Below are 24,660 nucleotides of genomic sequence, written 5' to 3'. Positions count from 1 at the left end.
TATAGATCCTGAAAAGTGATTGACAAAATTTTGCACTATTTCTGATGTTTAAAATCCGTTAGAAAACAGAACTGGATGGATTCCTGATGTTGTTATGAATGTCTCAAACTAAAAGTTACCTAATGATTAAACATAAGAGTGTGTTTCTTAAAGTCAGGAACACGACCAGGATGCCCACTGTCTCCACATTATTAAACGTCGTTCTGAAGGTGCCAACTAATGTAATTACACAAGAGAATAAAATAAGAAAATATATATAGAGAAAAGAGGGCAGAATTTGCATGCGATATGATTATATACTTAGGAAAATTCAAAAGAGGCTGAATTGCTACAAGCAGAATAAAATAAATCAGTTTGTAAAAATTAATAAGTAATAATCACTAGCTGTCCTTATTTCAAATAACTAGAAAACATAAATGAAAGATTTCATTCATAATTTTTTAAATGCTCTAAAAATAAATGTAACAAGAAATGTACAAGGCTTACAGGAATAAAACTAGAAACCTCTACAGAGGCATTTAAAATATGATTGGATAATGTAAAGACATAACTATGCACAGTCATCATAATTTTTGCAGTATAACTTGGGCCAAGGATAGCAGACAAATCCATGGAAGAGAACAAATGGCTTACTGTGTGGCTCTCTGTGTGTGAATGTATGTGTGTGTATAATTTAATATAATACAACCTTACTTTAAATAGGTGAACATCCTCTGAATTCTTAAAAAACATATTGTTTATCCTTTTTTAAAAGTTAAAGTAATTTATCTTGTCCTAAGTAAAAATAAATCCCAGATTGAGAGAGTACTTGGTAGTCAATTGTTGCTCACTGGCAATAGTGTCCGTTAACACTTAGTGTGGCTTCAGTGAACTTTTCTACCACCTCCTGCCTCATCAGAACATCGTTCCACTTCCTTTGAGATTTCTAAGTGACTCATTAGGCAGTATGGAAAAGCAATTTGTGTATAAAGGTGTTAGTGAGCAATAATGGCTGAATTTTCACTATTTTAGGATCCTTTTGGAGACATGTTGCCTCATTCCAAATGAGTAACACTAATAATGAGAGATTCACTACTTGGCAAACCATAAGGAGAAAATTGGTGGTCAGGCAAGAATAATCAGCTGCACTTATTAAGGGCACATAGTCTTAATTATACAGATAGGTTACTATGACTCAAAGGATGAGTAGAACTTTATTTCATCAATTTCACATTTGCTTTTGTTTTGTTATAGGATCTTAGCCTTTTTGCATAGGTAATAATATCAGACACAAGTAATCCTTTTTAAAGAATTATAAATTAAAGCTGTTATACCAATGTGTGTTTGGAGGTAGAAGATGCCATTTCTTCCCCCTAGACAAGATGTTTAGGAAAGAGACGAGTCTTATTTATACCTTATCATTAGAATCAACCAATGTTCATTAAGTGCATTTAATGTGCTCGGCACCTTGCCATGTCTTTCCCTATATCCAAGGATTTACCCTTCCCTTACTGTGTTCAAATAATGATTTGTCAAATGTGTTATCCTTCGATGAGGATTATCGGTTAATGTGACATTCTACACATCTTGCCAAAATAATCAGATTTCTCATTTCTCTTGCCAATGCTAAAAATAGGATGGATGCATTAGGCATTCTTAAGTCAGTTTGTACCTTAGTTTTATTTCTAATACAGATATTGAGTGAACCCTTAAAACAAAATTACATGTGTGGCTGCAATCATTATTGAGAGATCAACCCCTCCAGCAGTAACAGATACCAGACGTAAGCACAATATCACATTATATGTGTGCGAAAAGTGGTGTTTACCCAGAATGTCTTTGGTCAGACTTGTAATGCTGTTTTTTCCCCCATTTTTGTTTGTGGCTGGGTTTTCTTGGCTTCCCCCAACCCCTTTAGCACAGAACTCTGAAAGCCTCTTAGTGATCCAACCCTACCAACCACAATTTATAAAGTCTATCATAACAGTCTATGACAATAAAGAAAACACTAGTGCAAATATGGTGTCTGATTTATAAAGTGATTTTTGTTTCTAGTTTTGGCAGCCTCCCTGCTTCTGCCAGCCGGGGGGTGAGGAAGGAATGAGCTCAGATCCAAACGAGGACTCCCAGTATGGCAGAGACGACACTCAGCCCATAGACCCCCTGGCCAGACTGGGTGGAAAGCCATCTGTTTCTGCACTTACTATGCATTCTGAGCACTTGAGCTGTGACTGCACTTGACTTTAGTGTGCTGGCTTGTTAATTTCACATTGGGTACCTGTTTGCAGATACCTTCCTGAAACTTACTTGCAGAGGTATTTGAAAGAGTAATGTGCAGGAGAAAGGTCAATAAACACATAGCACAAATCACTTTCTTCTCCAAAATGGGATGTTCAGTGCATTCAGGATTGTCCCTGGGATGTGGGAAAGAAGCATGGGGACTTTCTGTATATGTATTTTTTTAATATTAGCTTTTAAAAGCTGTGCTTTAGTAAATATTTTGTAATGTACAAATATACGGGTGTGGTTTTATTTAATATTTAAATAAATAAATGTGTACGTTTGAGAGCATGAAAACTTTTTTCCCTGATGGAGCTGCACAGTCAGCCATTTTTAAAGATCATGGAGTGAAGCTGCAAGCTCCATCAGGACAAGGGCCGCAGCCATTTCGTACACATCTGAATATATCACTCTTAATTTATTCTCGGGAATGAATGAAGAAAAGCATGAACAAATGATCAATAACTGATTGAACTCTGTAAACTAATATTTTACATCAACCAACTCGTAAAGCCATTCAGAATGTTATGAGCCTGATTCTCATTTATACGATGCTGTCTTACCAGTCCTACCATTGATAATTGGGAATATTATAGCCTGAGGCAATAGTGCTTCAGTACAATAATAACACAGGTTTATTTTTGCTAGAAGTTACCTCCAGCTGGCCCTCTCACATCAGTCACGTTTTCATCAGGCTTCTTTGCCCTGCATAGCCTGCTATGTAGAAGGGGGCTTATAATGTGAACTAAAAACATGATTCTGGCTCCATATATGAGTTGAATTTTATAAAACTCTCTAACTTCCCTCCAGAATATGAAAAGCCAATGGTATTGTAATGACTGCCCATAAGTTATCATGTTGTCATATCCTCGACCAACCATTTCCTGGAGTATAAGCCTTGGAGTCTCTAAAGACTTAACTGGAGAACAGGAAGTAAGACCAGGGAGCCATAATTATTAAACAATTCATTTTTACCTGAAATTATTTTTTTATTCCCTGGGGATCAGGTACATATTTGGCCTCATCTTCAGAATTCATAATGTAGAATTCAGAATTCACAGTATTCTCTGATATTAAGATTAATGTACCCAAAGATTTGTAGCACTTTGATCCGCAGTGAAATATTCGCTGTTATTTGCTATAGTCTGAACTGGGTAACAGAGAGACCCATCCATTCTGTGAACTAACTAAGAAGCTTTTTCTCTCTCACATAGCAATCCAGACATGAGTCATCCAGGACCAGTAGGGATGCTCCTCTGTCCTCAACATGAACCTTCCATCTCTGTTTCCAAGTTGGCTTCTCTATTTGCTGTTATTTCTAGATAGGGGAAGGGTAAAAGAAAACTGAAGACAGTACCTGGGAGTAGAGACATCACTTCTAGTAGTGTCGTATCGGCTGGAAGTTACTCATAAACCAGATCTTGCTGCAAGGGAGGCTGGACAAGGTAGTCTCTAACTGAGCAGCCATTTGTCCACAAAGCTGGAAGAAGGGAGTTGCCTATAACTAATAGGCAAAAAGGAGTGGAAGGAGATGAGGGGACAATGAGCAGTTTCTGATGCTCACTAAACCCCATTTAGGTAGGAAGATGGACTCATTATATGAGCAGGAGTTAACTCTGAGAATACATAAGTCTACTAAAAATTTTAATGGTCAAGATTGTATTTCCAAAAGGTAAAAATACTTTGGGATTATTTAGATTGTGAGAGAGAGAGAAATTTGAAAGTAGATTCAACAGCATTCATCTTTTTGAGGAAGTTTTAAAGGTCTGTTTAGAGATTGCATCTGTAATTATTGAGTAAACCTGGATTGTCACCTGCACAGCTTTTGCTAGGTTTTGTAGATTAAAAGAGCGTTAATTAAAACTAGCAAGTTTATCAGATTAGGTGATTGTGTTTTCTACATATGGGAAACATATGGGAAACAGATCCCCTTGAATTGCAATCTTCATTATTAAAGGAGCCCATTCTTATTTTAAGCTAAAGTAAATAATAAATCAATTGAAATTTAAGTAGATTGTAACTGCTTGTGAAATTGTAATCATTGAAGTTGGTATATGCCACTATTTCTCATTTGCCTATTAGTTAAAAAAAAGAGGGGAGAGATTAAACCCCATTCATTGCCTCTTTGCCTTTGTATACAAGAGTATGTGTCCGAAGAAAGTTTCTCATAAACCCACAAGGGTACTTGGGTTTTGGAGCACTCATGTTCCCAAGTCAAGATGTTAGTCATAGTCATGTAGTGGTTTTCCAATAGGATTTCATCTCTGTTTGCCATAATAGTTTTGGAAACTGCAATTCAACCCCAATCACATTTAGCGTTTATAAAAACTGTCTTTATGGGAAAGCTGAAGTAAGACCACAGAGTTTTCCTACAAAACCAAGGCCATCTATTGCCTTTAGCTCAACAATAAGTTATTGGCTTTGTACTCAACTTCAGGGGAGACCCAGGGAAGAAGGTAGGAAGCAGGAGGGTTTGCAAGAGGAAAATAACGGGTGAGTGATGTCAGAGGTGGGCTTTTCTTTGTGCTACAAGTATCCCAGGATGGAAGAAAAGATATTCTGCATGGCATCTTCAAAGGAACAGAGAGCTGGAAGGACATGCCTGAAAGAGGAGCCTTCATTATGTGGCCTGGGATCTTGGGCTAACATTCCAGAAGTGGATGAAACTGAGGGTCCTTGGTTGGAGAGCATGACGACAAGGGATAGATTGGATTGTTCTACCAGCAGCGGCAGGAGAGGTACAGCCTGTGTAATTGAAGAATGGGATGTGCTTTAGAGCAGTGTTTCCAAACCTGCTGGATCTTAAGACTCAGTTGGGGCCCTTGTTTTAAAAAGAAGAGAAAAGGCCTCCAGATCTATCAGTGGGGACTCTGATTTGGTAGTTCAGGGGTGGACTCTGTGATTTCTTCACAGCATCCTAGGAAGAGGTGAGAGCCACTGGTAGACAGGGAAGCCATGGTGAATGAAGTGACTGTATTTGAGAAGGAGGGTGAAGCCTGTGGTATGGAAGAGGTGGGTCCCAGAAATTGTCAAGAGCTGTCTGTTTCTGAGATGACCAGACAACAAATGCTTGCTCAAACCTTTGCAAGTTCAGGGTGTGAGGGAGTTCCATTCTCACTTAGCTTCCGCATCACTAGGCTGCTACCCCCGTCCTCGGTCTTTGCCCTTCAAGAACACTAGGTAGTGGCGGTGGTGGCGGTTGTGGTACCAGTAAAAATAATCATTATAATGATAAACCTGAAGGCTCATATGCATCAAAAAGTTTGAAAGCACTCAAAACTCTTCTTCTCAGTGCCCGTGGCTGCTTCTTATTTCATCTAGTCTTTCATGGTGAATGACAATACCGTTATCTCCACCACCCCAAACTAGAAGTCAGATGGTCTTATCCTTTTACTCACCCACTCTTCACCTCTTCCGGCTCCTGTGCATTCTACCGACTTACAAAACCTTCAAGTATTGTCTCTACTCTGCACACTGTGGTGGTCACATGAACAGAGTTCATCATCCTCTCTTGCCTGGATCCTTGCACCTGGCCACCCCGTCCTGGTCTCAATGCCGCTGGTCCATCCTTTCTATAGCTGAAGGACTTCTAAAATGCACATCTGAACAGGTCATTTATTTTCCTGCTTAAAGCATCCTTCAGTAGATCGCTATGGTTGTCAGGATAAAGTCTGAGCTGCTGAACATTTAACAAAAAGTCCTCTGTATTCTGGAAAGCCTCGTTCCAGCCCCTGCCTCTTCAGGCTCGTTACCTTGAATGCTCCATGGCATCAGCTCCATCGCAACTTGTACTCCACGGTCTCACCACACTATGGTGCTGAATTCTCCTGACCTAGCCGTACCCTTTCACCTCTCCGCCTCTCTGCTGTAATCAGCAAGTGCAGAGAGGGCAGAGGGCATGTCTGTCCTGCAAACAGTGTCCTCAGAAACCCACAGGACGCCTGACTCCTAGCCTCCATCAGTAAACTTTGTTGAATGGATGAATGAATGAATGATGAGCCTTTGTGCATAGTCGTTTATATGCCATTCCATGCCCTGCTTTGTGTAGTCGGTTTTGTAATTGTCTTTTAAAATCCAACTCAGGCATTACTTCCTGGGGAAGGAGCCCACGGATGCCCGCCCACCCACCTGTGGGGTTAGATGCCCCTCCTGAACACACACAGGGCTTCTAGTAACAGCAGTAACCACATGGACCTGGGATGGGCTGGTTCACTTGAATGTGAGCTTCCCAAGGACAGGGTCTGTGTGATGTTTCCTTTCTATATTTCCAGCCCCAGTGGCAAGCACATAGTTGGTGCTCAATGACAGTTTAAAGAACAAGTTCAATGAACACGCGAGTGACCTGTGCACACTGTGCACTTGGTGTGCTCAGGTGGTGAGTTATTTAATATTGCCAGAAGCTAGCCAGCCATGTGATCAATCCACAGGATTCTTAAGGGGCTGGAGGTCACTCGCAAGCTCAGTGTTTTCCTGCTTCTTTGAGAGGAGAGCGCTTTTCCTCTTTGGAGCGTGAACACGTTAGGGACCTTGGGGTTGGGGGTGCATCTTCACTGGCAGCCTTGGCGCTTTCCTTCCTGGCCTCATGGATCTAAAGCAGCTGGCCTGGTACCTCTGACCCCCTTTGCGTCTCATTCTTAGAGAGAAGTCTGTGAGAGCAAAGTCTTTTCCAGAAGAGATGAGGCTTTATCAATGTAGAAAGCACTGCCAAGGTAGGGTGGCATTATTTTTCAAGTGGCAGAGGAAAACAGAGACATGGTAAATAGCACAATTAGTCCAAGATGCCACACTGCAGTTACTCTGCCAAACTTTTAGGTGACACTTTTTAAACAAGTAGTATAGTGTAAGACATTTGAAAATTGGACTCTTTATGGAGACTAATATTGCTGTCATAAGACTATTTTATGAAAACCCAAGGGGACCTTTAGCTGTAGCAGAAGCTTCCTCATTTAAACCATGAAGGTTAAACAATAAAAACTAATTTTCTATTCCCAGCATACCCATCGCACTCCCAGGAAAAGCATCAGTCTGCTTTATGAAAACAAGGACACACTATTCTTTAGCCCTTTGGTAGGTAGAGGACATGAGCTGTTTGCAAAAATGTGTCTCTTCCAGTTAGCAGACTCCTTTTGGAAGAAATGATCCACCAGTGACTGTATGTGGGGTTTGGGGAGGAGGCCAACTCACACATTGGTAAAGTGTTTCACTGAGGATTTTCATAGATGGGCATGGGATGGTGGCCACTGATTCAGTAGGAGCTGGAGCATTAGGAGGCTGAGTGCAGTGGTAGTGGTGGTGCGGAGTGTGTAGAATTCATGCTGAGAAGACTTTGGCTTTGGGAGAATTTGATTAGTCAGTACTTTTATATTAAAATAAAGGATTATAGGGGTCAGAATGTGAAGTTGCAAATTTAAGATGAGGATGGCTTTTACCTTCAGGATGAGTGGGGTTTATACCCTACCTGCCTTCTCTCCTCCCGTCTGCCTGCTGGGCCACTGGACCCCTCATCCACCTCATGATATTCCCCCTCTCTCTGGGGAGGGTGAGGACCTGCGCTCTCACCTCCTGCAGTGCTCCTATCCTCTCCCTTCCTGGTGTCGTATAGGGCTCTGCTCTAAGGAACCTAGGCTGAGAAGGGCAACCCACCGTGATCTTTTATAACATGTATTTAGGCAACAGAGAACTCAATGAATCCTGCTCTTAAAGTTCTTTGCTTTGGGTGTTTTTGCACTATGGACTCTTCATAAGGAACCCGTGGTCACCAGCTCCATCCAGGTGCATATACGTGTTCCCCCAGATCCTGTGGATTACAAGGTCAGTGTGAGCTTTAGGGGAGGGAGGAAAGCAAGAGGCTGAGGCAGCGATACTAAAGCCTGTCTCATTAGCTATTGCACAGCACCTGGCGGCTACTCTTTCTGCGCCTTGTTAGCCAAGAATGCCATGGAGATAAGAGCTTTGCAATTAAGGATGAGATATTGATGAAACACTGGCTAAGGCATCTTTCCAAGGGAGAGTGTGTGCAAAAGTCTGCATGTACAGGAGGGTGGGGTTCTTGCAGGTGGAACTAACAGTAATTTCATGTGGCTGGAACCTATGGCATCCCAGAGCATCCTTCCAGGTTGTGAGGTTTGGGGATATAGGGGAGGAATAGTAGGGGGTTTGGGAGTGGTAACCAGACTAAGTGAAAAATTAATGTTTTTCTCTATACTCTCATAACCCATCTGACACCAACTATGTGGAGTTTGCCCTCACACGAAGCAGTTCTCCAGCTCTTCAGACACTAATTGGGTGTTCTGCAATTGAATTATGACACTAACTCATGGGAGGTAACACAGCCCCAATAGGTTAAAGGCTCAGCCCCACAAGACTGCCCCACTTCAGATGCCAGTCGCAAGTGCCAGGTTGTTGCCTGTATTTTGGACCAACCAGCTACAAATTGGGGGTTCCCATGACCTCCTACTCAGGTTTGGTAGTATTCTTGAATCGCTCACAGAACTCAGGAAAGCACTTGACTTACTATGACCAGGTTATTATAAAGGATACAGTGAGGATCCACCCAATGGAAGAGATGCTTAGGGCCAGGTATGGGGATGGGGAGGGTCATGTAGCATCCATGCCTCTCAGGGCATGCCACTCCTTCAACACCTGGACATGTTCACCTGCTAGGAAGGCAGTGGTACCCTGGCTGAAGCCCATTGTTGAGAGTTTTTATGGAGGCTTCATTACATAGACATAGTTTATTGAATCATTGGCCATTGGTGGTTAACATCAACTGGGAAGTCAGGAAGTCAAGGGGTGTGATATGGTTTGGCTCTGTGTCTCCACCCACATCTTACCTCAAATTGTAATTCCCATAATTCCCACGTGTCAAGGGCAGGACTAGGTAGAGGTAATTGGATCATGGAGGGTGGTTCCTCCATGCTGTTCTCATGGTGGTGAGTCTCATGAGATCTAATGGCTTTCTAAGCATCTGGCATTTCCCCTGCTTGCACTCACTCTGTCCTGCCACCCTGTGATGAAGGTGTCTGCTTCTTCTTTGTCTGCTTCTCCTTTTCCTTCCCCCATGACTGTAGGTTTCGTGAGGCCTCCCCAGCCATGCGGAACTGTGAGTCAATTAAACCTCTTTCCTTTATAAATTACCCAGTCTCAGCCAGTTCTTTATAGCAATGTGAAAACAGACTAATACAGGCTGGGACTGAAAGGTCCGATCTTCTAATCACATGACTGGTCCCTCTGGAAACCAGACCCCATTCTCTAAGGGTCACATCATTAGCATAAACTAAGGTAAGGTTGGAAGGGGCCGATTATGAATAACAAAGGATGCTTCTGTGACACCTGTCATGCAGGAAATTCCAAAGGCTTTAGGACCTCTGTGCCAGGAACCTGGGATGAAGACAAATTGCATATTTCTTATTAAATTACAATATTACACAGGCCTAGTTATGCAGGGCCTTCTAAGCCCTGGTAAGGAACGTGGACTTGTACCCGAAGTCTGGAAGCAGCCCCTGGAGGATTTTAAGAAGGGATGTGTACTTTAGGATGCCCTCTCTAACCGCAGTGGATCAGCTTGAGGAGGGCAGGAGACAGGAAGAGGGGGTAGGAAGCTATTATGGTAGTCCTAATGAGAGGTGATGAAAACTTGAAGGAAGGCGGTGCTACCCAGGTTGGAGAGGAGGGAATGGATTTCCTAGCTCTTTACAAGGTGGAAATCTGCAGGACTTCTCTGCAGGAATTGGAAACTGGCTATTCATTTTCAGAAATAACCCATGTGTGGCATTCATGTGCTAACTCGGCTGATGAATGCACTATTCTTGTAACTAGGTTGGAGAAGAATTACATGAAGGGTATCATTAAGATGTTGAAATGAATGCATTACATATGTTAACAAGTGTATGAACCCTGTATTATATCTGGCAAACGGGGTGTTAAATCCTTGTTCAACCAGCCAGATGTCTCTGCAGCTGCTGCTGGTATTGCAGAGGGAGGCAGCCACCTGAGACCCCAGCTATGAGCTGGTGCCAGTGATTTCCAAAGCATCTGGCTGTACAAATTCCTTCTTCTATTCTCTGATTGACAGGTACCACATGGATCACACAATTCATATCACAACGCACAGGTGAGATTTTCAGTCTGATAAGCTCAGACTCCAGCAACTTGACCTTTTCAGAATATCTTTGCAGCTGAGAATGTTCTCAGTTGGAGCTGAAATTATTATTATTATTATTATTATTATTATTATTATTATTATTGAGATGGAGTCTCACTCTATTGCCCAGGCTGGAGTGCAGCGGTGTGATCTCAGCTCACTGCAACCTCTGCCTCCTGGGCTCAAGCGATCTCAAGCCTCAGCCTCCCGAGTAGCTGGGATTACTGGCGCCTGCCGCCATGCCCAGCTAATTTAAAAAATATTTTTAGTAGAGATGAGGTTTTGCTGTATTGGCCAGGCTGGTCTCGAACTCCTGGCCTGAGGTTGATCCTCCTGCCTTGGCCTCCCAAAGTGCTCGGATTACAGGTGTGAGCCCCTCCTCCAGGCCTATTTATATTATTTTGTAAGTTGGAAAAAAAAAAAAAAACTGTAGTCAAACAATCTTAAAAACAATTTAATAACATTCTCTCCTGAATTGGAATGTTATCAAAGTCTTGTTTAGGGCAGTTATTCAGCTGAATTTACAAAGAGGGGCAGGCGTATCCTTTGCTGTAAATGTTTAAATTGCCTGGAGCAAAATTCCCATAACTACTTAAAGGAGTTGAAAATACTTGTGCTTATATTTATTCTTACACAGTACCATCTCTCCTAAGTGGCCCTAGTTTATTGAGACTGAGCCAGCTCTGAGACATCTCCCTCCTCCTTAAGTTTGGCAAATATCCTAAAACGTTTGAAAAGATGTTTAAAAGATCTGAAGGAAGCTGATCTCAATGGACCAGAGACAAAGTCTGCACAGCCAGGCTCCTGGGAATTGCACTTTTTGGATGCTGAGTTCAGGAGAGACAGTACTAGAGACCACAGTTACACAATCACATTGATCTTTTGTGTACTTTGTTTCCTGGAGAAGAAATTGTGTAATCCCAGCATTTTTTTATGAGTCAAATAAAAGTTGAAATTAAAAAAAAAATCACATTGGTTGTTTTCCTGTCTGTTTAAATGTACTCTGACAGCAAAGATGAAAAGTTAATGCAGTCTAAATAGAAAAATACCACAATGAGAAGATTTTAAAAATATGTTGTGAAATGTCCTCATCTCTATTGTTTTCAGACATTGGGGTTTCAAATCTGCAAAGACTGACTGCGACGGTGTCCCAGGCTTGTCAATGTGGGACAGTGTCCACTAGGTGGCAGTATGTCAGAAGGTTTCTTTTATCCTTGAATGGGCAGAGATTTCTTTGGTTGCTCTGGTAGTTTGGTTTCCTTTTTTTGTCTTGTTTTGAAGGGTTAAGTAAAGCTATCATAATTTACTTGTTTAAAATTGCTCTTATCTAAAAATGCATAAATTCGTTGCAAGGCCTACTTGTTACAGGGTGACCATGAATAAGTTGATTCATTCCTGTGAATTTTCTTGGTAACTTATTGTAAGTTATGATCCTCATTGTCATGGTTGCTTATAGAAACCAAGGGGCAATTCTTTCTGCCCTTTGCATGTAACAGATGATGAATATGCTGTATCCTGAGAAGGTAGATCACAAATCCTCCTGGGGAGCTGGACATGGTGCTCATTAGCCAACAGAAGAACTTAGGGGCGCCCTTTGCCCGGCTTCCTCAGCCTGGGAACTGTTTCTGGCTTCTGCTCCAGGCTGTTCGTTGTTGAAGTTACCTGCACTTCTCTACACAAATCTACAGGCATTCCGATGGCGTGGGTAACATGTGGTTGCGTTGGATGTTTATTCAGAGTGTTAACTAACTGGTTTTTGTTCGTTTACAGCTGGCTTAAAATAAGATAAAACATACATAAATTTTTTAAAAGATCTCTTTCATGTGAATGATTTGTTCAGAAGAAAGGAGTCGGGATGTTCTTTTGTACTGTTTTCCCAAAATTAGATTATCAGAACTTTCTGAATTCAAAGAAACCGGCAGTGCCGTCTGAATGATAAGATTTTGGAATAAAGAACTATAGAAATTTTAAAACACTCTAATTAATCTGGCAGATGTAGAGGACTAATGTGGATGAAAAGAAATGTAAATGCAAAGCTTAGAAAATAAACAGGATTGTCAATTGGGGTGAAGTTTTGGGTTCTTCTTAAGAAGGACTCCTATAATCCTGAAAATGAAAAATATTAAGGGGCCATCAGAAGGTCTGTGCTTGGCATGTGTATAGCAAAGTCTCTGATCCTTGAGAAGATGGCAACACGGAATGGCTCCTGCTCTGTGGAGTGGACTCGATAGGGTCATGTTTGGAGATGCGACGTCCCTTATCCATGTCCTGCAGGTCTTAGTCTTGGGGGTTCATCAGCCGTAAACATGGGTTGGCCGGTTCTGAGCCAGTTGTTTTCTGAAGCCCCTGGAAATTCTGAGATCATATTTTCTGATGTCCCGGCTCCTTTTTGTCAGATCCCAGGATCCCCAGATGCCAGTCAAGGTGAGCCACCTTTTTAGAGTTACTACTTCAGGGAGGGAATCGCGCTAAGGATTCCTGGGCAGACGAGTGGTATTTTGTCCCAGCTTTCATGAGTGTATTTTATGATGATACCTTGTAAAAGGATATGGGTGTGTAGATCCAGAGACCAAAGTCAAGTCTCAGCTTTATTAGGTGAAGCCTTATTCTCTCTCTGCCTCTATTTCTTAGTCTGAAAAGTGAGGTTAGTAGTAGTTATGGTTTTCCAGCCTCTGATTCTAATAAAAATAAAATATGGTAACAAGGAAAATACTTTGCTGTCTACAAATGTAAGAGGTTATTAAATTTTCAATATGTGGAATATATATTGCAAGTCGCGAGACTATAGCAAACCCTTAACTGAGATGTCACCAAACAACTATTCGTGGGAACACTTAATTAGTAACAATGTTTCTCAGTACCTGCTACATATTAGTATCATCTGGGAGCATCTTCAAACAACTACCAAGTCACTGTCAGACTAATTGGGTTCGTTATCCTGGCTGAGGTTGGGGGTATGGGTATCTTCTAAACTGCCTAGGTGGCACTGGAATGCCTCAAGTACTACCTACAAAACTTCAGTTACAATCTCAAGACCAGAAGCCACCCTAAAAGTGTAGTCTTAGGAGAATGTTATTTTTTATGATTGATATATGTGCACATAAATAACAATGGTTTTAGAGCTCAAAAAGCTGGGGTGCAGATACAGATACTGGGAATACTTTCTTTGTACCTTGAGGTTATAGACACATCATGTGCTCTCTTTTTGACTGAAACTTACCTATAAGGTTTCTGAGGGGAATTGCAATCCTTCGACACCCAAAAGATATAAAATGAGAGCATCATTACCTCATGGGTCTCTAGCTAGAGTTTTAATTCATCCTGGATCATGAAGCCTTTTGTTCTTTTTTTTTTTTTTTTTTTTTAAAGCAGACATTGAAAGTGCATCTGAGAGGTGCTGCTGGTTACTGAATTTTCTTGAAACAAAATGGGTCTGTAGCAACTCTGACCTAGAAGTTTCTGATTAAATGGGAAAGAAAAGTTCATTCCCGGGTAGAAGAGTACGAACTTTCCCTGTCCCTTGAATCAGTGGCTTGAATCTGCTGCTTCTTTGGCCTGGGTCTCAAGCTTCCAGAAAATCTCCAGTCTGTGCCTCTGTGACCCTTTTAGGATGTGAAAGGGATTGTCATTCTTAGATGAGGCCCCAGGCCAGCAACATCAGCTCACTGGTGCTGAATGCAAATTCTCAGGCCCCACCCCAAACCTGCTGGATCACAAACTCTGGGGCTGGTCCCAGCAGCCTGTTTTACACGCCCTCCAGGAGCTGGTGGTACAATGCATACATGCTCAAGTTTGAGGACCACCGAGCTAGGACAAAGACGCTTTTCTTGTTTTTCTTTTTCTTTTCTTTTTTTTTTTTTAGACTGGGTCTTGCTCTGTCACCCAGGCTGGAGTACAGTGGCACATCACAGTTCACTTCAGCCTCTACCTCTTGGGCTCAAGCAGTCCTCCTGCCTCAGCCTCCTGAGGAGCACAGGTGCATGTTGCCACACCCAGCTAATTTTTTAAAATTTATTTTTATAGAGATGGGGTCTCCATATGTTGCCCAGGCTGGTATCAAACTCCTAGGCTCAAGCAATCTTCACACCTAGACCTCTCAAAGTAGTAGGATTACAGGCATGAGCCATCATGCCTTGCCTGGCTTTCTTGATTGTAGATGTGTTTGTATAGAAAAATCACAGAACAGGTATTTGTAGATATATGCCAGACTTAGTTCTGCTTCCTTCTCCCCTTCCCTGTCTCTCCTCTGATGGAAAGGCAGATTAGAGCTAGAGGGAAAAAGAGGGGTAGCGTTAAATCTCAGAATTACTCTGTCACCAAGGTTCCTCTTCCAATCTGTAAGAGCCAGTAATCGAGTAAAGATATATTGTGTATATATAACCATATAAAGATATACACTATGTTTAAAGATATACTGTATATCCAGCTTTGCTGGCACCAAAGTGAAGAAGAGATGAGCAGAGGAAGGTCTGTGCCCTAAGGCCACCCATCCACCTGCCTGACAAGAGCTGGGTAGAAAGAAGAAACTGCTATCAAGGCACATCCCTGTTGCGTGTCAGATCCCTCCACACACTTCGACACTTCCATAGCACTTGCACCTGCTACAACAAGAAAATGCCCGGAAGCCACTAAACAAGTGGCAGCGTTTGAAGGATAAGGGGCCCAATGGCTGGGAAACTGCGGATGGGAGAAAGACAGCACAATTATACTCACATTTGCAGCAGGTAGTAGAGCACCATGAGCAGCTTAATAATGAGATCCTCCTATAGCCTTAAGGGAGAAAATAAAAACCTGCAGAAAGAAAGGAAAAAAAAAAAAAAGATACACTGTGTATCTGTAAGTCTGTCATGAAGGCAGGGGAGACAAAACCAGGAAATTCCAGAAATTGGGCACCATTGAGGTCTTGAGGAAATCTTGGAAGACTGGAGGTCGACATGAGTGGGGAAGAAAACGAGGCCTGGTAAGGGCCACTCAACCCAAAAGGGGCCACCATGTGCCTAAATACCCACCCTACACACGGCGCTCCCAGAGCTGTGCAGTGCAGTGCCTGGGTCTAAGCAAAAGCAGAAGGTGGCTTTGGGTGAGTCCTAGGGTTTCTTTTGAAGAGTCAGCCACACTGTGACTTTAGAACTTCAGAACAGATCAGTGAAGACAGCTGTGCTGTCTCCTCCAGTGGTCATTAAAAACAATGTAGATTCTTGTCTCTCTCTCAGAAGTTTGGAAGCAGAAAGAAGAATAAATGTTATCTTATCTCCAGAATCCTTCCAGCTAATAACAATTGAAATTATGTTATTGCCTCTATCTATCTATCTATCTATCTATCTATCTATCTATCTATCCATCCATCCATCCTCTATCTCAAAGCACTCCTCTCTAGACAGTTAAAGAACTTAAGCTGCATGGCCTACCTTTCAAACATCGTGGGGAGAATGGTTAGCATGAATAGTTATTCCAGTAATAGGGGAAATTAGGAATCTCTCTGGAGTGTTTTGTTTTGTTGTTGTTTTTTTCTTTTTTTTTTTTCAGTATTCATATAATAGATATCTCTTTTGGTTTTTGTTTTTGTTTTGAGATGGAGTCTCACTCTGTCACCCAGGCTGGATTACAGTGCGATTTCAGCTCACTACAACCTCTCCCCACCCACCTCCTGGTTCAGGCGATTCCCCTGCCTCAGCCTCCTGAGTGGCTGGGATTATAGGCACCCACTATCACACCTGGCTAATTTTTGTAATTTTAGTAGAGACGGGGTTCCACCATGTTGGCCCAGCTGATCTTGAACTCCTGACCTCAAATGATCTGCCCACCCCAGTCTCCCAAAGTCCTGGGATAATGGGTATATAATAGATATCTAAATTTACCAGGCACTATGCTAAGTGCCTACACACATTATCTCCTTTAGTCTTCACAAGCACCCTGTGATGGGGTGCTGTTAATATCCTCTGTTTATGCAGGGACTTGAACCAAGGCGAAAGCCTGAGCTTTCATCCTCTCCACCTTACTCTTGCCCTAAGATGTGACATTTTAATGTCAGCTAATGGCTTGATACAGGTGGTCATGTGGTTACCTATTTCATCTTTTATTCTCAGGATTCAAGTTGAGATATGCAATTACCTGTACTCTTTATGTTTTTTCTTTTTTCTGGCTTGTGCTTCTAACCCTCTATTTGTGGCAATATTTTAAGTTAATTATTGGTACTCTAAAGGCTCTTAGACTTCCATATAGTGCTTTAAGTACACTGTAACTTTAAAGTAAAAAATTAACCACTGGGAGCTAAGCATCATTCTCTTTCCTGTGGGCTGAGCTTTAGTATTATAACAGAAATTCACTAATGAAATAGACATGAAAAGAGCCTTCCAGAAGATTTAAGAGGGTCATATATTCTGTGTATTGTTATTTTCTTAGTTAACTTTATCTCCATTTGTGTACCTGCTACAGATTTTTAATTATGTTTAATTACACAATGGTTTATAATCTACATCGTCTTTTATTTCCTCTTACTGTCCAAAGTATTTTGTTTGAAGTTGGGTATGGTCTCAAACATGTCAACACCAATTCTTTGGGGTGAACTACCGTTGATAGCCGCCTGGTACACATAGGAATTTCATTGCCAGTGCTATTATGGCACCTTTGGAAGGAAAAGAGGGTTAATTTGTTGCATATATAACAGCCCCGAATTCTTACTGCTTTACAGAAAGAATGATTTTACAAATAAAATTATTTTTCCTTTTTATTTCAGGAATTACAACATATCGTTGGATCACAGCACATCAGAGCAGAGAAAGGTAAGCATGGATCCATATGTATGTGTGAAATGCCACAGGGTCACTACTCTTTCGGCTATAATAATACGGTTTCTCTCTTCTCCAGCAATGGTGGATGGTTCATGGTTAGATCTGGCCAAGAGGAGCAAGCTTGAAGCTCAGCCTTTTGCTCATCTCACTATTAATGCCACTGACATCCCAACTGGTAAGCTCCATTTGCATCCAGCCTGAAAAATATTTTAAGAGTCATTTATCAGCCCATTTCAATACTGAAACCTATTTTCAGTCTGTCACTAAATTTTTGAGAGCCCTTACTTCAAAGCCAAAGGAAAGACCATTCATCCTCAGGTGATGACTCACATCCTGGAAACCGTGATTCTCAAAAATGTCAGAATGGACATCATCACCCTATTCATTTTCAGATCATCAGAATGGATGCTTATTTTAAATGACTGTCAGCTGAGAGCCTGTAACCTGGAAGGACGATCCTTTGTTATGCTCGTCTGTACTTTCCCAAGCTGAAGTTGACACAGCCCTGCTGCTGACCTCAGAGGTGAATGAATTCATCAGGTAGTCACATACTCAGCTATCTCCTGCAGAGGTCCAGGGAGGACACTTTAGATCCCTGTTAAGTTCCTTAAGAGACAGTAACCCTCTAGAAAATGAGATCTCCCCCCCCTTCTCCAAGAGCTTATCATTTTCTCTGAGTAAATGTTTAGCTCAATGGACTAGAGACCTGATTATCTTGAAAATGAAGAAACCTGGAGCTCTCTGCTTACAGCTACCCTAATACACCAGTTATTCCATCATGCAACCCCCACCGGTTACTTCGCCATGGGCTAGATAGCTATCAAAAACATAAAGAAAGTTATGATAGAGTGACGATTGAACATTCTTGTTATCATCATGCAACTAATGGAACACTTGAAGATCTTAAAGGGGGATCTTGAAGTGTCCTCCCTAGCACTCTGCAGGAGATGGCTGAGTCTGTGACTACCCGATGAACTCTTCCACCTGTCAATCAGGCATTTTCCCTTCCTCATTACCTCTCATCCTTACTGCAATCCTGCAAGGTAGGGATTATCACGCAGGTTTTGCAGACAGGGAAACTGAATGATACATAGGTTGTCATTTGTTCCCAGTTCATGATGATGGTAGGATTAGAAGTTGAATTCCCGTCCCGTTGATTGCTAAGTCCATGCTTTCCATGCTCTCTATTATCACATAAGCAGGCCGCAAGGTATTTGTGGTCAGTTGGCTTGGCCAGAGGGAAAGCATTCAAAGCCGCTATGTTTCTCTTTTCCTGTGAGAAGTAGATTCATGTAACGTCTAATAACAGGGGTGCTAAAATCTGACTGCCTGGGTTTGAGGCTCCATTGTACTGGTTCTGTGACCTGGTACAATTTATTGGAATCACTTATGCTTCGGCTTCATCACGTCTGAAATGGGGATGATGATAGCATCTGCCTCAAGGGGTAGCTATGAAGATGAAATGAGGTAGAGTACTAACGTTCTTGTGTGGACGAACAGCCAAGTAAGCACTTGTGAGTGTGACTTGTTATTTTTGAGTTTAATTAAGTAATTATACATATTCCACCTTTTTCCTGCAAATAATTTAAGGCAAGTTTTCTTGGAGTTAAAGAAAGAAAGTTCAAGTTTTGCTGAATTATTTGGAAAACTTTATTACGGCATGGATAAGGGAGGGCTTTTTCCTGACCAAAGACACAGACAGGGAGAAACCAATTTTTTGGCTTTTAGAGGATTTTCCAAATGACCTCTCCTGTCCCAGACACTTGCTTCATAAATAGTTTTTTCTCTCTGTGTGTCTATGCATGTCTTGTGATGGAGCTACACTAATTTTCTCTGCGTGGAAAACTGTTTTGCATGTTAGCAAAGGCAATCAAATAAATATGGATGCATGTGTATTAATTTCTCTGAGTGGAAAACTATTTTGCATGTTAGCAAAGGCAATCAGATTAATACGAATGCATCAGCTGTGTGTGCTATTAATGTATTATCTTTTATCTTTTGAGTTCACTTTAAATGGCATATGATAAATATTGCATTAGACTGTGTGCCAAAGTCTGTTTGGCAATAGCAAGCGTGTTTTAGTTATCAAACTCTCTCTGCAGGCACCTAGCATCAAATCATTGCCAAAAACACAAGGCAAAACTCCTGGTTATTTTCTGACAGTTATTGAGTTTGTGACTGAGTGAAAAGAGGTAGTGTATACTTCTGTTTAAGAAAATAGAATCTGTGGCTCTGGCTGGGCCCACAATTCCTTGAGTCCATTTATTACCCGGTTTTGGCCAGTAGTGGAGGTTTCAGAGGAAGTGGCTTTAAATGTGCATGTTCATTTTGGGGCTCTGTTTTATACTTATTTACACAAGTAAAATCAGAATCTGCTCTGCCTTATATGGACTGATACCACTTGCATTTTCAAGATGTCTTAGATGAAAATGCATTGGGAAATATTTCATGAGGTCAGAATACATGGCTTTCTTTAGGAGGATACTCAGGCTAAATATTTGCAGAGACCTGTCCTGCAGCACTTAGCAGGAGGGACTGAAGTGTAGGGCAGGGGAGGCTGGGAAAGCTGGCAGGCTGGAGTCAGAGGTTGTCAGTGTGCCTCAGTGATGAAAATCCAGGTTTCCATGTGAGGCCCGCCATGTGATCACTGCATACTTCTCTCATGTTTTTTCCTGGCGTGGTCTGTTTCTGAGTCTTCTCTTCACACTGACTGGCTCTGGTCCTTTTCACCCATATGTGCCATGCATATTCCATTCTTTGGTCAGTTTCCCTCACTGATAATACCCTCCCTTTTCTCAGCCCATCCAAGTCTGACCCAAGGCCCCGCTGTCCTCTGGCTTCTCTGTCCCCTTCCTGAGCTGAACTCTCCTGCTTGCCATGAATTTCTGCAGCTTTCTCTTGGCAGTTGCTTATAACTGAATGTCGGCCATGTGCTATGCAGCATGCAGAAGTGAAAATGCATATTTTATATGCTTATTTTCTATTTTCTCTACTATTAGTGGTAAGTGTCCTTAGGGTACAGTTGTTTGATATAATTCTTAATTACGGACGGAGTGACTGTCCCTAGAAAGCACCACATAGATATTGTGTGACTGATCAAAAGCATGAACCAGTGAATGTATGAGTAAGTCGGTGCACAAAAATAGAGAGATGTTTAGTAGGAAATAAGGGCACTTCTTCCACATGACTTACCTAACAATGGGAGTGGTAATCAGTCAAGGTTCCTATCTTCTCCCGCCTCTCTATTTCATACTCTTTCCTTGCCTTCCTAGGCCATGCCTTGCTCTAACGCTAGCTGATTCAACCCATTGAGAGGGTAGACTTCTCTTCTGTTAAGAGATAACTACAAGAAAAAATCACTGATTGAACAATGAATTGACTACAAGAGTGGGATAAGAATGAGGGCAGCATGGGATAACTTGAGATGGGAAGCATCTTGAATTTCATGGGTTTTGTCAATGGATTCGAGGAATTGCTTTTACTAGTGTTCATGAGGGGCGTGATGATCATGCTCACTCACTTGGGACCAGATGATGGTATTTGTATCTGGGGTGCTTTAATCTGGGATGACCTGAAATAAGACCTCCAATGAAAAAGAAGGGTGTTTATTGTGGTGAGCCCAGGAGGCAAGAGGGCCTGTGATGACCCCGCTCCAGATAGGTCGTGGAGTTCAGGAAATACCCTGTTTCTGGACAGACAGATTGAAACCATTGAATTCTTAGTCTTCTCATGATGGGTTGCCCCACCATCGGATGGCCCTTGCTGCAGTTTTTCTCCCAAGTGTTGAAAGAACTACCTGTTTGGTTCCTGCAGCCTAGTTTTGAGGCTCCCAGATCACACCCCAGGCTCCCAGTTCTTTAGAAATAAAATAGTAGAACATTCTCTAACTTGTGGGTCTCTAGAGAAGGATGTAGATGTTCAAGGTCCCCCAAACCAGACTAGGCTGGGAAGGTAACTAGTGTGTGTTTCCGTTTTTTCATTTGTTTAGTTTGTTTGTTTTTTGAGACAGAGTCTTGCTCTGTCTCCCAGGCTGGAGTGCAGTAATGCGATCTCGGCTCACTGCAACCTCTACCTCCTTGATTCAAGTAATTCTCTTGCCTCAACCTCCCCAGTAGCTGGGATTACAGGTGCCCGCCACCACGCCCAGCTAATTTTTTGTATTTTTAGTAGAGATGGGGTTTCACCATGTTGACCAGGCTGGTCTCGAACTCCTGACCTCGTGATCCACCTGCCTCGGCCTCCCAAAGCGCTGGGATTACAGGCGTGAGCTACTGTGCCCAGCCATGTGTTTCTTTTTCTCTATGAGGTTCTCGTAAGGATTCACTCTAACCAGAGAGTTGTCAGTTTTGATGGATCTCTGGAATCCACTATAAGTCTTCATCTCTGGGGGCTGATTTATCTCCCTCAGCATCTCAGGGCCTAAGTTGTGGGTGGGTGTGACAGGCAGCAATGAACTTCTCTTGGTTGCAGGAACTCTGTCAACTCCAGTCTGAGACTCAACTCTGTTTTGTTTTGCTTTCAAACTGTTGACCACCTTAGTTTAGGATAAGTATTTACAAAATCCTCTGGAGGAAAAATGTATTTTTGTACTTTCCACAGTATTACAACTTTCCCACCATTAGTTACCAGCTTTTCCAGTTGAATAATACTGTCCACATCACTACAAATGTTTGATTAATTGGGTTTACCATAGAGGTATTGCCAATTTTTAATGACCCAGGAAATTACACCAAGGAAAATACACCAAGGACCCGAAATATGAAAAGCACTGGACACATTGCTGGTTTAGAAGGTTCTTTGGAAATGTTTTACTGCCCAGAAGCTGTAGCAAGAGAACCAGGTGCCACCTCATTTCAGGGGTGAGTAGGGCTAAATGAGAATTCTGGTCAGTCAGGAGAAGCTTTATAGACCTTTGGTCAGAAGGATTGTGTGAAGTTGTTAAGCTAGGGAGTGCAATGCTAAGAATATGTTCTTTTTGAGCTTCTCTGGGGTTAACTTTTTAGTTGTGCAAGCCAAGGAGGGAGACATTTGGGCTACTGGAGGTGAAGAAAATAGATCATGAGAATTGAGTTTAGATGTCTGACCTTTCAGCCAAAGTTACTGTGACCCAGTTTTTCATCTCCTACTTTCCCTCTTTATGAATTAGAAGAGAAGGTTGAGACTTGTGACATATGGAAATTGTCTTCCTATCCTAGTTTCTTGCTTTCCTGTCTCAGTTGCCTTTGGCGAATCTCTCCCTTCAACCTGGAATGACCTTTCTGCTCTCGTCTGTGTGGCTGAATCCCATTTCTCTTAAGTTTTCAGACTTAGCAGCAACTCCACAAAGGCATTCTTTACCCTTCTGGGTGGAAAGTTGTTCTTGCCTCTCCCTCCTTTGAGCTCCCATAGGAGTTACTGAACCTTGCCTATTGGTACTTATGCCTTACTTCTGATGTGAACACATATCGTACTTACCCCTGGTGCACTACAGGTGCCTTGAGGGCAGGAAAAATGAGTTTTCATCTTCGTACCCTCTACCATGCCTAATAGAAGCACCAAGTACATCTGAATGTATTCTCCCCTTCTAGAAAGGAAATCCCAAGAAGTTATTCTCCCTTTGGAATAATGACTGCTATGCTATTTTTTCTCCCTAACCTCATAGAATTGTGAAGACGTCCTTCTCTTTTAAGGACTGACTTTTAAATCATATGCCTCTCTTCTCCACAGGTTCCCATAAAGTGAGTCTGTCCTCTTGGTACCATGATCGGGGTTGGGCCAAGATCTCCAACATGACTTTTAGCAATGGAAAACTAATAGTTAATCAGGATGGCTTTTATTACCTGTATGCCAACATTTGCTTTCGACATCATGAAACTTCGGGAGACCTAGCTACAGAGTATCTTCAGCTAATGGTGTACGTCACTAAAACCAGCATCAAAATCCCAAGTTCTCATACCCTGATGAAAGGAGGAAGCACCAAATATTGGTCAGGGAATTCCGAATTCCATTTTTATTCTATAAACGTTGGTGGATTTTTTAAGTTACGGTCTGGTGAGGAAATCAGCGTCGAGGTCTCCAACCCCTCCCTACTGGATCCGGATCAGGATGCAACATACTTTGGGGCTTTTAAAGTTCGAGATATAGATTGAGCCCCAGTTTTTGGAGTGTTATGTATTTCCTGGATGTTTGGAAACATTTTTTTAAACAAGCCAAGAAAGATGTATATAGGTATGTGAGACTACTAAGAGGCATGGCCCCAACGGTTCGAGACTCAGTATCCATGCTCTTGACCTTGTAGAGAACACGCATATTTACAGCCAGTGGGAGATGTTAGACTCATGGTGTGTTACACAATGGTTTTTAAATTTTGTAATGAATTCCTAGAATTAAACCAGATTGGAGCAATTACGGATTGACCTTATGAGAAACTGCATGCGGGCTATGGGAGGGGTTAGTCCCTGGTCATGTGCCCCTACGCAGCTGAAATGGAGAGGGTGTCATCTAGCACAAGTGAAGGATCATCTGAAGGGGTAAATTCTTTTGAATTGTTACATCATGCTGGAACCTGCAAAAAATACTTTTTCTAATGAGGAGAGAAAATATATGTATTTTTATATAATATCTAAAGTTATATTTCAGATGTAATGTTTTCTTTGCAAAGTATTGTAAATTATATTTGTGCTATAGTATTTGATTCAAAATATTTAAAAATGTCTTGCTGTTGACATATTTAATGTTTTAAATGTACAGACATATTTAACTGGTGCACTTTGTAAATCCCCTGGGGAAAACTTGCAGCTAAGGAGGGAAAAAAAAATGTTGTTTCCTAATATCAAATGCAGTATATTTCTTCATTCCTTTTAAGTTAATAGATTTTTCAGACTTGTCAAGCCTGTGCAAAAAAATTAAAATGGATGCCTTGAATAATAAGCAGGATGTTGGCCACCAGGTGCCTTTCAAATTTAGAAACTAATTGACTTTAGAAAGCTGACATTGCCAAAAAGGATACATAATGGGCTACTGAAATCTGTCAAGAGTATTTATATAATTGTTGAACAGGTGTTTTTCTACAAGTGCTGCAAATTGTACATTTTTTTTTCAAAATAGAAAAGTTATTAGTGGTTTATCAGCAAAAAATCCAATTTTAATTTAGTAAATGTTATTTTATACTGTACAATAAAATATTGCCTTTGAATGTTAATTTTTTTGGTACAAAATAAATTTATATGAAAACCTGCCTTGTGATTTTGTACTTCTTCATGTCTCTTTTGCTGTGTGATCCTATTATTTTCAATATGGTAATGTGGCTTCTATCTCTTTCCAAAGGTTACTGGGAGAAATGCAGATTTAATTAAAAATTAGAAGCAGATTCAATTAAATTAATGATCCTTGGAATTTGAAAAATAATTTGCAAGGAATTTGTATGCAAGGATATACCCAGATAGAAAATGGAGGCTACTTCACTCACAAAAGCCAAAATTTATATGA

The 24,660-nt window shown here is 41.5% G+C and overlaps 1 protein-coding gene across 2 annotated transcripts in view; it reads left to right on the top strand.

Moving 5' to 3' along the window:
- Window positions 1–24,410, top strand: part of TNFSF11 (TNF superfamily member 11) — a 119,467-nt gene extending 95,057 nt beyond the window's left edge. For both annotated transcript variants that reach the window (XM_017850156.1, XM_017850155.1), the window contains 3 exons: window positions 17,139–17,184; window positions 17,270–17,368; window positions 22,900–24,410. In XM_017850156.1, coding sequence (XP_017705645.1) covers window positions 17,139–17,184; window positions 17,270–17,368; window positions 22,900–23,321 — 567 coding nt within the window. In that variant the 3' untranslated portion in view covers window positions 23,322–24,410. The remainder of the gene's footprint in view (window positions 1–17,138; window positions 17,185–17,269; window positions 17,369–22,899) is intronic.
- Window positions 24,411–24,660: the final 250 nt, after the last annotated feature.

This window comes from Rhinopithecus bieti, unplaced genomic scaffold (assembly GCF_001698545.2).
Source record: "Rhinopithecus bieti isolate Rb0 unplaced genomic scaffold, ASM169854v2 scaffold_32955, whole genome shotgun sequence".
NCBI lineage: Eukaryota > Metazoa > Chordata > Mammalia > Primates > Cercopithecidae > Rhinopithecus > Rhinopithecus bieti.
The sequence above is the reverse complement of the archived record's forward strand: the minus strand, read 5'-3'. Positions and strand labels throughout refer to the sequence as shown.